Source organism: Crassostrea angulata, chromosome 5, assembly GCF_025612915.1.
Source record: "Crassostrea angulata isolate pt1a10 chromosome 5, ASM2561291v2, whole genome shotgun sequence".
Classification (NCBI taxonomy): Eukaryota; Metazoa; Mollusca; class Bivalvia; order Ostreida; family Ostreidae; genus Magallana; species Magallana angulata.
The window spans coordinates 21,048,541-21,060,935 of NC_069115.1; the positions used below are offsets into that span (position 1 = coordinate 21,048,541).

At 31.0% G+C, this 12,395-nt stretch overlaps 1 protein-coding gene across 2 annotated transcripts; it reads left to right on the forward strand.

The window, feature by feature from the left end:
* Positions 1-5,462: 5,462 nt before the first annotated feature.
* Positions 5,463-10,692, forward strand: LOC128184863 (probable insulin-like peptide 7). Of its 2 annotated transcripts, none has more exons than XM_052854489.1 (4): positions 5,463-5,546; positions 6,531-6,641; positions 8,957-9,114; positions 10,395-10,692. In XM_052854489.1, exons 2-4 carry the CDS (start codon positions 6,538-6,540, stop codon positions 10,607-10,609), a joined length of 477 nt encoding a protein of 158 aa, XP_052710449.1. In that variant the 5' UTR covers positions 5,463-5,546; positions 6,531-6,537; the 3' UTR covers positions 10,610-10,692. The 2 variants fall into 2 exon arrangements, with proteins under 2 accessions (XP_052710449.1, XP_052710450.1); XM_052854490.1 differs by lacking the exon at positions 5,463-5,546 and adding an exon at positions 5,817-5,968.
* Positions 10,693-12,395: the final 1,703 nt, after the last annotated feature.

Genomic DNA, 12,395 nt, shown 5'->3' on the forward strand with positions numbered 1-12,395 from the left:
GTTTCATTTAACTTTCCATTATTTGCTGTGATCGACTTCAATTACAATGTACAAAGGCTTTTGTTTTATTTGTAAAGTGTTTTGGTCTGATGAATTTTACGACACTTTAAAAAAATTAATATATTTTACTAATTGTATACTATTACAAGTCGTTAGTCATGTTTTTATTGTTTACTAAAAAGAAACTTTAAAAATACCTTCTTCGAGGCTACATTGTTTACTGAATATAAACTACTAATTTAGAATAATAGACTCGAATTTTTGGTCTTTAATACCGATAAATCAGAAGAATACTGTATCTTGTTTTATATATTTTAAACATTATTGGAACTTGAAGATTATTTTTTCTCAGTTAAGCTTCGCTAATTAATAATCAACGAAAATTCCTCAAAAAATCCCGGAAATCATCTGGATTTTTTGGATTTTACAATCTTGCGCTTGCGCAGTACATTTACGCTATCGGGAACTTTAGTTTATGTTTACACAATATCATATTTGCATGAATAAACTCAAAAATGATAATACAAATACGGGTAAATTTTCATTGGAAATTTGCTTTATATTCTGTTCATAATTATATAATAATGATTTCTTATGAGAGAAAGTATAAAATACTGTATACAGAGTTATTTTGACTCTTCTTCACCTCCAAACAGTTACGTCCCGTCTTAAATTCGCCCAGACACGCATGTTTACTAAAGAGATAAATTGGATCATTGAAATTCGCCCAGTTTTAAATTCGCCCGCTGATAACGAGGGCAAAAGGGGCAAAAATAAAACGGGGCGAATATTTCCCTGTATACAGTAACAAATATACATTACCACTAAGTACTTACTTTTATCTTCGTGATGACAAAGAACATTTGATAACATGCAAAAAATCACATTATATTTCTTAGGAGAGTGCATGAACATAGAATATGTTTTATCGTAACTATGAACAATGTCCCACGGACCCAGTTTTACGATAGAATGCGTTCCGTGCATTGTCTCTGTAGCAAAGAAAATACGTGTACGTTGGTGAAAAAGTGTTGAATTCTTCACTTATATGGATTCATTCATTTTCTCCAAAATCGTTCCGGAGCGATTCTGCAATTTTCTGCTACATTACGGGTATATGGGAGGCAATCCAACTGTGGTGAGGGCCTTTCCCGAGACACAGATAATTCAGACTAAGGAAAGTGTTGTAAAATTAATAGCATCATTGTATGCTTATAGCATTGTTATGTAAATGTCAATAATACGGTGTGTCGATGTACCCATTTTGTAAATGCCCGATATGCAATGTCAACCCGTGCACGCACGGGTCAAAGTCTAGTTAATTTTATAAAGACGACTCTTCTTGAAATTGAGTTATTCGTCTTCCGTATTTGTATTTAACACACATTAGTTACATTGTACTGATGGAATAGATTGAAAGCATTACGTTGTTGATACAGATATCACAATTTCTAACACTCGTAGCACAAACTGAAGACATGTTTTCAGGATCAAATACATTTTTAATGAGACATTGGTGTTGTAAAGACGAGTTCCTTTGCACGCGTCAATGTCCAAAGAATACGAATCATGATAATAAGTAATGGATAAATAACGAGATGGTGTTGAATAGTTTAGAGAAAACATTCCCTCCGAGGGCCGAAGGCCCGAGGAGAGGATGTTTTCTCTAAACTATTCAACACTATCGAGTTATTTATCTTACTTAAAAAAATTCCCCCATTTGAGCCTCTAAGAAGCATTGACCCATTCATATATCCAACTGTGATGTCATACAAAAGTATAATTCCAGCAATACCATACACAATAGCCTAACCAAACACACCTTTTTAATCATGGACGAGTGAACAGGTGTGCATGTTATAGAAAATCATACCGTTGTACTGAGCAGACATGGATTTAGAAGATGAATTTTTAACGCAAAGTACACACTTGTACAATGTTTATAGAGATCCACAGTTATTGGAAAGACATGGATACCGTTTGAATGAATGATATTTTAAACTTGCAAGGAGAAAGGAAAAATCAGAACTTTGACGTCAATTAACAGGCGATGATTTATCTAAAAAATTGATAGGAGTCTTGTGAAGTCATAGTGCGACAATATTTCCTATATTGTTAAACTAATTAGAAGGAGTGATATACATTGTAGTTCAAGGTTCAAAGAGGAAGTCTAAAAAGTTTATGAAAGTGATTTATATGTGATCCCGAATCTATCAAAATTAAGAAAAGGAGATATTTCTGCAAAAAAATTATTCGTGGCTGATCGGATATACATTTATGGATGACAAAATTCTGTTTTATAAATTTGGATTTATGTTGGAAATACACGTTTCAACATTTTTTCAGTTTTCTTTGTTTAATGCCCAGTTGGATATTTGAATATCCAACTGATTGACGGTTGGATATTAAAAATATCCAACTCCTATCAGTTGGATATTCATATATCCAACACCTGCTGGTTGAATAGTGAAAATAAACGTTGACTAAATACAATGGGTGACGTCATAGAAGTTTTTTAAAAGTCCAGAATCATGCATCGATAATAATCAGGGGCATGACCACAGGTAAATTCTGCTAATTAAATACTATCGGTCTGAGGTTCACTTTTGCAAAATAAATTTCAATCATAAATATATCAAAAATGAAAATAAGATATTTAAAATTAAAATAAATAATAATAATACTAATAAAGTTTCCACTTATTTCAATTTCTTTTATTTAAGATAAGGACGAATAAACATTTTATTCCCGTAAAACATATCTTTTAAGATTTTATCCATAGTTTTGAAGAAATATTAACAAAAATGTGCTTACTTTATTTTCATAAATTGTTTTTTATTTCCAAAAAATAATTACATATTTTTGTCATTACTGGACATAGTTTATTTAATATTTGTATAATTTATCGTTTGTACTGTATTGAATTACAAAACAAGAAATGTGTTGAATGAAAACTCGGGGTACATGTTCAAAGTTAAAATAATTCACAGGACATTTTTGGAAATAAAACGCAAAATATTATTGCGAACGATGTTAGTGGTTTAGTAACAACGTAAAGAATTGAATTTTTTCACTGAGCCGCCTAACAAAACTTGATGTTACTAATTATTCATTTGCTCAACCATTATATAAAGTACAGATTAGAATCTTTCAGTAATGTTAGCCAAAGGGTCATGGAAGAAACTAAGAAGTTTAATGAAATTTCATTGAACAGATTTTAAGTTATGTGTTCTGTCTACGCTATTTTGGGACAACTCTCGTATTCTTCATTGAACAACGAAATCGTGCTTAAAAAGTGATACTAGCAATTCATACGATATTTTTTTTTGCATGGGATATTCTTCTTAAATGAATAACAAAGGTCCTGATAAATATAGTGTAATTCTTACTTTCAGGATGATTTTGAATGGTAAGACCACACGTTAATACAAATATCATGAGAAATCGCAAGGCTAAGATATTGACAATTGCAGAAAAAGAATTAGTAACAGACATTAGGGAAGGGCTTGGAGGACTGGAGCTCACCGACTTACCGAATTAGAGTTTCCAATTAATCTTCTTGATACTTTTGCAAAACAGAAGATCAATGGTATAAAAAAAATCGGAAAAAAACAATTCAAGGTTGATAAAATTATATTCAAAAATCGAGGAAATTTAACAAGGAAGGTATAAATATAATAATTTTATAAGATACTTCTTTCTTAATCATACAGTTAACTACTTACATAATTATTTTGCTTTTATATTATTCACTATGACCTTACCTTGACACATGTCTCCTGTCGTCATAAAGAAGATGAGTGAATAAGGCGTGTAAACTGCCTATATGAGGATGGATAAGATACAATAAAATTAGAATATCAACAAATCTCATAATTTCTCTCTAAATTATTAAAAACAATGTATATTTGCCATGACATCGATTGTATAACCCTTTAATATGTAAAATATTTGGAATAGGTTGATTTAAACTGGGTATGCGTGTCAAAACCTCCAAAAAGGGTCATTTTTAGAACTTAAATGCCTTTTCTTTTATGGAGTGGGTCTGAGCTCAATAATTTTGTCATAGTCTATATGACGTTTAAAGGAAATCAAACCGATTTTAATCTACGAAAACGTGGAGAGATGACCCACTATACTTTAAGAATGTCATTTTGTATCGCAACAATTGAACGTTTAAAAAAAATAATACAAGTCCGTAAATTCGTGGTTGAAGCCGCCGATAGCATTTAACAATTGAGTTTGTTGTGACTGAAATGGCCCAGTGGTTAGAGCACCAGACATAAGGAAACATTAAAGAGCTATGGTTTTTAGGTTATGAGTTCGATACCGCCAAACACTTTAGATTTTTTTTTTCTTATCGTTATTGTTAAATATTTAAAACTGCATATAGTTAGAAATTGGGCTTTGTAAACCTGTATTATAACATTATCAAGACTAGTATGTTTAGTTTAGAAAAAAGTTGAAATTGTATTTTACGATTAAACCAAATGGATATTTGCGCTATTTTGTTCCCCAATCTTCTTTAACAATTTTAGTTCAGGTACAATAGTTTATAATAATGAACTCAGATGTCCTGCTAGTTTCACTATAACAATCTTTTTTTTATTCTATGAGGTCAAAGAAGTTGGTAAAAATAATTAATACAGAATAAAAATGTACTATATAGGGAGCAAAAGCGAAAACCGGGATGATCATGAACAAACTTACCTTATCTTATCTTAACTGGGCTTCTTAGAGAACAAATTACAAAATATTGGATAGAAGATGTACAGAGATGTATTATATTTCAAAAATCAGATTTTGAGATTCGTATAAATAATAAAAAAAAAAGTAGAAGGGCAAACGTTGTCCACTCCACTACTTTAAATATTTGTTATTTTAATTGTTGATTTACCTGAAACAGTTCTTTTTATAGCAAATCAGTAGAGTATAATTATATGCTTCAGTCTGGTAGCGAGGGTAATATTAGACTGATGTGTTTGTTATTATCATCATATTTCAAAGGTAATTTTTGTACTGCAAAAAAAGGAATTACATCTCAAAAGTGTAAAATACGTTGTGAAACGATTAACCAAACTTCAACAAAATCATACATTATTACTATAGAAAGAATCTAGATACCATATTTATTCATTTATTATCTTCTTTCATTAATAAACCCACTTATTACAAGACACGTACTTTTTAAAAAGTAGAACATTTTAGAGAAAATCGCATGCATTACGCAAAAAAAATGCCAGACAATTGACACTCCAAAGATACATAGTATGGCGGAAAAAAATACCATTCGGATAACAATTAGATCACGTTAAAAACTAAAAAGGACATGAGCAAAGACGATTTCATCATCGTAAATGATCAAAGGCATGCGTTTGAAAATTGGTTTCCAATCATGTCACGAAGTGAGAAATCAAACCTCACCTCAAACATCTGCCATCTCGCTGTTAGCTCATCAAATATCAGTGTGATGCCATATATCTTCCTTGTAAAGTTGTTTCTAATCCAATTGATACCAGAAAACGGAAGACATCAGTCGTAATAAGGTAAGAGAATCATAATTCATATCTTTTACATTGAGTATAGATTTCACAAAATGTTTTCAAGGGAGAATATCATTCGTCTTCGCTTTCAAATTTGATTTTTTTAAAATTTCTTAATACAATATATAAACATATTGCTTGTCTAATGTTTTTTCGCGGGAATTCGTTCATTGATGTTATACCTATAAATGGTATCACCCTTAATTTAATATCTTTCCTCGTGCGGTAGGCGGGCGTATGCACTGAAAAGAAATTATTATTTCTTAATAGAAAACAACTTTCATATATATAGAAAAGAGAGTAGAATGCTTTCAATAGGCCTGGCCTGTATATGAGCAAAGACTGCTGCTGGAGGGAAGAAAAACAATCAAAGAGGAATTTTAGAATTAGTTTGTTGAATGAATTTTGTTTGGATTTCGATAAAGGCATGCATATGATTTATTCTGGTTTTGTATTCATAAGGGATCTCATTTTTGTGACACAAAGCTGATTTTCGGTCTAAAGCAATGCCCGATGCATGAACTACAGTTTTTTAAGTGTCTATTTTACAAAAAGCTAGAGTGCAGCTATTATTGTTGAACAAAATAGTCAAAAGAACGGACAACTTATCTATGAGTCTACACTAATTTCGACTTTGGAGCAAACATAATAAACGTGATAGTCTTTTAATCTTTTTAAAATTTAGAATACTTTAGAAATAATATGCTTGTGATTGAAAGTTGAGTAAAACTTTTAAAACTGATACAAAAACCATATCTTTTTGTATTCTTATCTTTGATAGTTTTAGTACTTCTTGTATTGAAAATTAACCATATTGTACAATTATCAATTACCAAAAGAAAAATCAAAGATGTTCTAAGAAATAGAACTAGGTGAAAGAAATACCCAATTTCAGACTGCATTTCAACCAAAATGTATGATCAATAATTGTAATTGTAAATCATCTCTTGATTAAAACGTTTCCTATTATTAATTTGTGAATTATAGCTACGTTATGGTACTAGTTGGTTTGAGTTTATGGACATTCTCTTGGATATTCACTCAAGTTAAAACGGCAGCTATCCATTACCAAAGCTACAACCCAGTTTTTCTACAAAGGTATGTATGTTTAAACAAAGTCACAACTTTGAAATCATCAAGTAAAATTATTATTGCTTTTAACCTGAAAATTTGAGAATTATTGAATTTAAAATATCTACGATTATATTTATCAGGGACATAATGAATAATCATTGACAGTAATTGTTTTCAGCTTTATCAAAATAAGAGATGTACATTATGTATGTGCCTTCTCTCATGAACCTTTGTAGTTGGGGATAAGGTTGGTTTCTTCATAGAAGCCATAGTCAAAGGGGTACGTGTATGATGGTCGTAGCCATTTTTAGATGAACCCGATGAAAATAAGGGCTCTGAGTAAGGAAAATAATTTTTAAAGATGGATGTTGACTTTTCTCCTGAATTTAAAAATCTTCTTTATGATGATGCATTAATTTTTTTTATCAGATTGTCAAATTTTAAAACAAAATTTGTGAGAACATCATTTGATAACTGTATGCAAGTAAATAATGCTTGCTTTAACCAGGTGTTCAATTGAAGTTAACAGTTTGTGCAACAGTAAATAGAAAAGTTAGTCATTTATATAAGCTTTTTATTTTCATTTTCCATTTACTCTAATTATTTTTGTAAATATATTTAATATTTATATATACTTACAAAATTATAATAGTATAACTATATCTACCATGCTTAATACATTTGTTAACTAATTTATTCGGTCGGGAAATTTTAAAATCAAGCTTTTGAGAATAGCGTTTTAAATAAGACAAATCATATGAAAAATGTTTAAATGTTAATGTTAAAAAATACTATTCTATTAGTTATTTCAATATTTTATTCAATATCAATAATCATAAAAAGATATTGTTAGAACATGTACAGTTTCAAGAGAGTTTGGCTCGCTTGGTCAGTTGGTGTATTAACCCCTTCACGGAAACTGAGGTACTGCTCTTTTGCAGGGCAAAACGACATAATTTGGTGAAATATGACGTAACGTCAATTGTTTCATTTACGTCATTTAATTATCTATCTACTAAAATTTCGGCAAAGTAGATCAATTTGCCCTGCAATAGAGGAGTATCGCAGTTATCGTGAAGGGGTCTATAAATCTTCACTTTCAATGAGGAATATTTAACTTTTTTAATCTCTAAACATGATGCGACTGGTGAGCTCTCATTGTGTTTTTTGATTATTGTCCTTCGATGTTTTGTGAATATTACATAAAAAAAAAATTCGCCTTAAAGTGATTTTTTAAAGATAAAATCCTTTACATCATCAATATGAAAGGTTCTATTTGAGCATAACCGACAAAATACTTTACCATTAGACAAGTACCAATAGACAAAAGCTTTACCAAAAGACAAATATATTAAATAATATAATACAAGTATACAAATAGACATATAGACAAAATGCTTTACCAATAGACAAATGTACTAATAATATAATATATAAATACACCAATAGACAAAATGCTTTACCAAACGACAAATATTCTAAATTATATACAAAATGTAATATACAAAAATAGACCAATAGACAAAATTCTTTACTAGTAGAGTACAAGGTATCCCAGTATAGCTAAATATCATATTAATTTATCCTCAAATATGTTTAGAATTGGGCTTCCAGGATGGAACTGGTTTTTTTTAAATTCATTTATTTCCTATAAAATGCACATGCTTTTGACAGTTTTCAACACTCTGACTTTGTAATAAAGTGTATAATAGCACTAATCCGGCATACAAAAAAAAAGAAAAAAGAAAAAAAGAGTTTTGTGCAACTATCAAGCATTACGTGTATTCATCATTCAATGAATATTTAGATGTCTCCGAAGTAAAACCTTCCTGAAATTAGAGGTAATAAAAACAATTATGAGCGTTTTAGTTGTTCCTTGTTTTTGACGGGGTGGTTAATTTATTTTTGAAATGTTTAATAATATACATCTGCTAATTCTTGTACTTGTTACCTGAAGGCCACATTTATTTATTAAAGCTCACTGAGGATTGTCTTTACCGACCACACACCCTTTTGACGACATTCCACATAAAAAATAACCATTTACTGAGTAATCTTTTTCATACTTTAATATATAGCGTTTTATCACGCAAGGAACTTTCGTTCATAAATAAAAGAAAAATTATAAACAGTCATGTAAACATTGTTGGTGATTAAGAGGACTTATTTGCAGATTGAAAGTGTTCAGTGACCAAATAAAATACCACAAATTGCCATAAAACGGCTTTGTACAGATGTTTTCCATTAATTACACAATGGCTTATAGAAAAAGGATCGCAGTATAAACTAATGCCGTTGATGACGCCATAATTAGTTTTAATGGTATATTTATTTGACAGGACGGAAGCTGAATGGCGCTCACTATGGCATAACGACTGTCACCGGGTGTGCCACTTCGAACTCGATCAACACGTCGACCTGGCGTGTAGAATGGACATTTACCGGATACGCAAACGCTCAGTTGATGCAGCGGAGGAACCAAGGATCAGCAATAAATGTAAGCTCTTAATCTGCGTCTACCACAGGCCTTGCGCGTATAAAATAAGCATAACATTTTCTTTTTAATGAGTCTTCTTTCTAATAGGGTTCATAATAACATGTATATATGTTTATGTTTTGCATTGAAAATTTGAGCATCATGTTTATAAGTGGTTGATTAAATAGATGAATGTATGTTAAGAAAATTCATTGCAGTAAAATTCAGTAATAGTCATAGTGGGTCACAAGTAGACAGCAATGCTTTAATCAGCTATATTCGTTTAACATATGTTATAACATGTATATGTATTGCGAATATACTGTAAACGTATTACATTTGCCTGTGTATTCTAGTTAGCGTTTTTTGTGGAATGCGGCTTCCACTTAATCAAGAACATCACTAAATGCCATGCATATATGTATAAGAATAGTCACATTTAGGAATTAGCTAATTCAAATCCACGCCAACTTGTTCAAAAACTATTTTCCGCAAAATATATTACACGCCAAATAAAATACGTTTACAGTATATCAAGGAAGTTGAATGGTCAGCAAATTAACCATCAAATCTGCCTAAAACTCTAAGATATGATTAGTTTAGTTACAGACTATTATTGGGGGGGGGGGGGGGGAGAATAGTACTAGTCCAAATATTGTACATTTTTAATTTGGATATATTTTTTAATATAAAGCTCCTCTTTTAAAGGAGGTCAAAACGGTCTAAAAATACAGCGCTGCTTTACTCCGATATACTCGTGTCACAAATTTGTAATTACATGTTCATGAATTGCAAATACATTAACAGTTTTAAAAAAAACTTTCTTCCCGTGATTATCGGATGTCTAGATTAAAGTACATTTACCTTATGTAATATGCTTAATTTCAAAATGAACGATATCAGGTTGTAAATCTATGAATTAATTTCAAAATAATGACTAATAATTCTAATAAAGTCAATTAATCTTCACTGAAATTCAAGAAAAGTAAATTTCGGTCAATCTAAGATCGTTTTGTAACAGTAACTTCAATTATTCCGCAAATCACGTTTCTCTATACAGTCGTATATTAAATAAAAATTTAAAAAGTTTGTCATCTTATTCTTGCTACTAGTATAATCTGTGATTTTACTTATTCGCTAACAATGTCAAATACTAAATTAAAAAAAAGGATTATTAAAAAATATATTCATGTAAACTTCAAATTCTTTAGTATGTATGGAAAAAATCACGAAGCTGATTTAAACAAAATTAAATGTTTTAAGTTTGACATTGCCATTACATGTTTTATACTTGTTTAAAGATGAAACAGATAACCAAAATACGAAGGGGATCTTTATTGACAAATCCACCTCCATGAAGTTTTTGTCACCTGACTCCGTACACAGCATCAGGAGGAAAAGGAATGTTCTGAACGAGTGCTGCTACTCTAAAGGCTGTAGTTGGGAGGAATTTGCCGAATTTTGCCAGTTTTCTATTCGACTTCCAGCAACGAACGCTAACTCTTGCGTATCCTAACCAAAAGTTCTGTTAGAGAATTATTCTACACTTTAAAAGCAGGACTAGTCGATTGTGAATGAGAATTAAATCATTGTATCACTTTTGAGTCTATTTTTTTAGATAAAAATTAATTAAAGGGGAAATGGAATGCATGCACGTTTGAAATTTTGCTTTTGTTAGAACTAATAATATATATGGGTTTTTTTATTAGCTCACTGAGCTGAAAGCTCATGATCAAGTGAGTTTTTCTGATCACTTTTTGTACGGCGTCTGTATAACCCTCTGTCCGTCCGTCCGTCTGTCTGTCTGTAAACTTTCTACATTTACGACTTCTTCTCCAGAACCACAGGGCCAATTTCAACCAAACTTGGCACAAAGCATCACTAGGTGAGGGGAATTCAAGTTTGTTAAAGTAAAGGGTTATGCTCTCTTTCTTTTAAGGGTAGATAATTAGAATTTATTGAAAAATTTGTTGATATTTTTCAAAAATCTTTTTTCTCAAAAACCATTTGACCAGAAAAGCTTAAACTTATGTGGAAACATCCTCAGATAGAGTAGATTCAAGTTTGTTCAAATAATGATCCCCGGGGGTAGGGTGGAGCCACAATTAATGGGGGCTCAAATTTCTATATAGGAATATATCGATGCTTTTATTTTCTACTCAGACCACGTTTGGCCAGAAAAGCTGTAACTTGTGTGGAGTATCATCAGGTAGGGTAAATTCAAGATTGTTGAAATCATTATCCAAGAGGGTAGGGTGGGGCACAATGGGGAGGGGATACATTTTTACATAGGAATAAATTGAGAAAAATCATTTAAAATAAAAAAAAAATTCTTAGAAAAGGCGCAACTTGAGTGAAAGCAACCTTAAATAGTGTAGATTCAAATTCGCCAAAATTATTTTTCTCAGGAGTAGGGTGGGGCCGCATTGGGGATCCAATGTTACAAAAGAAAAACATTTTAAAATTCACCAAAACTCAAATGTTATACTATATGGTATTATCTATATGCAAGCAATTTACATAATGTTGATTCTTAAAAATTGTTTAGACTTTGGCCCCTGGGCAATTCTTGGGCTTCACAAGTTTGATGTAGGTTTATGTCCCATTCGATTTAGATCTGCTTGAGAACTGTAATGATTGATGTGTAAAATGACTATAAAATCATCGTGTGACAAAAAGGGCTTAATGATAAATAGACAATCCAAGGAAAAAAATATTATTTTTAAATACAGGATCTGTTAAACTATATTGTCCAGATATTTTGTATATGATTCTGTGATGCTGAGAAATTTATGTCAATTGTTGCCCAGGTGAGCAATGTGGCCCATGTGCCTCTTGTTTGAATATGTGTCTAATTGCAAATTACAGCTCATAAAAATGAAAATAGCCTTTATCGAAACATTGTTACTACCAAAATATATAAGATTTTGTTCATAGGCCTCACAAGTGTATCAAATTTTTTGTCCATACATCTACGAGGGTTGATCCAAAAGTAATGTCAAAAAGGCCGCGATAAAATCGTGCTAAAAGCAACGTAAAGTGACAAAAATTCGTACTTTGAAACCTCAATCTACATCAATTCTGATCTGACGCCTTTAAAGCGTATGTTTCCTGACTTTCAAAATTATTTATAAACATGGCAGATGCTTTTATAAAAAAAAAAAAACCCTTCGAGGGTACTCTGTTCACTTTCTCTTATTTTCCATTAGCCATGTCATTACTGGTCAAAATTTCTAACGCGACACTTTAAATAATCTATAATTTGAAAAACTTTTAAAGCAGTTTTTAAATTGTTGACATAA

Bases quoted from the DNA above. Each gene is read 5' to 3' on its own strand.
- LOC128184863 (XM_052854489.1), top strand. From the start codon at position 6,538: ATGGTACTAGTTGGTTTGAGTTTATGGACATTCTCTTGGATATTCACT. The intron at 6,642-8,956 runs GTATGTATGTTT...TTTATTTGACAG, and splicing joins AACCCAGTTTTTCTACAAAG to GACGGAAGCTGAATGGCGCT. The intron at 9,115-10,394 runs GTAAGCTCTTAA...ACTTGTTTAAAG, and splicing joins ACCAAGGATCAGCAATAAAT to ATGAAACAGATAACCAAAAT.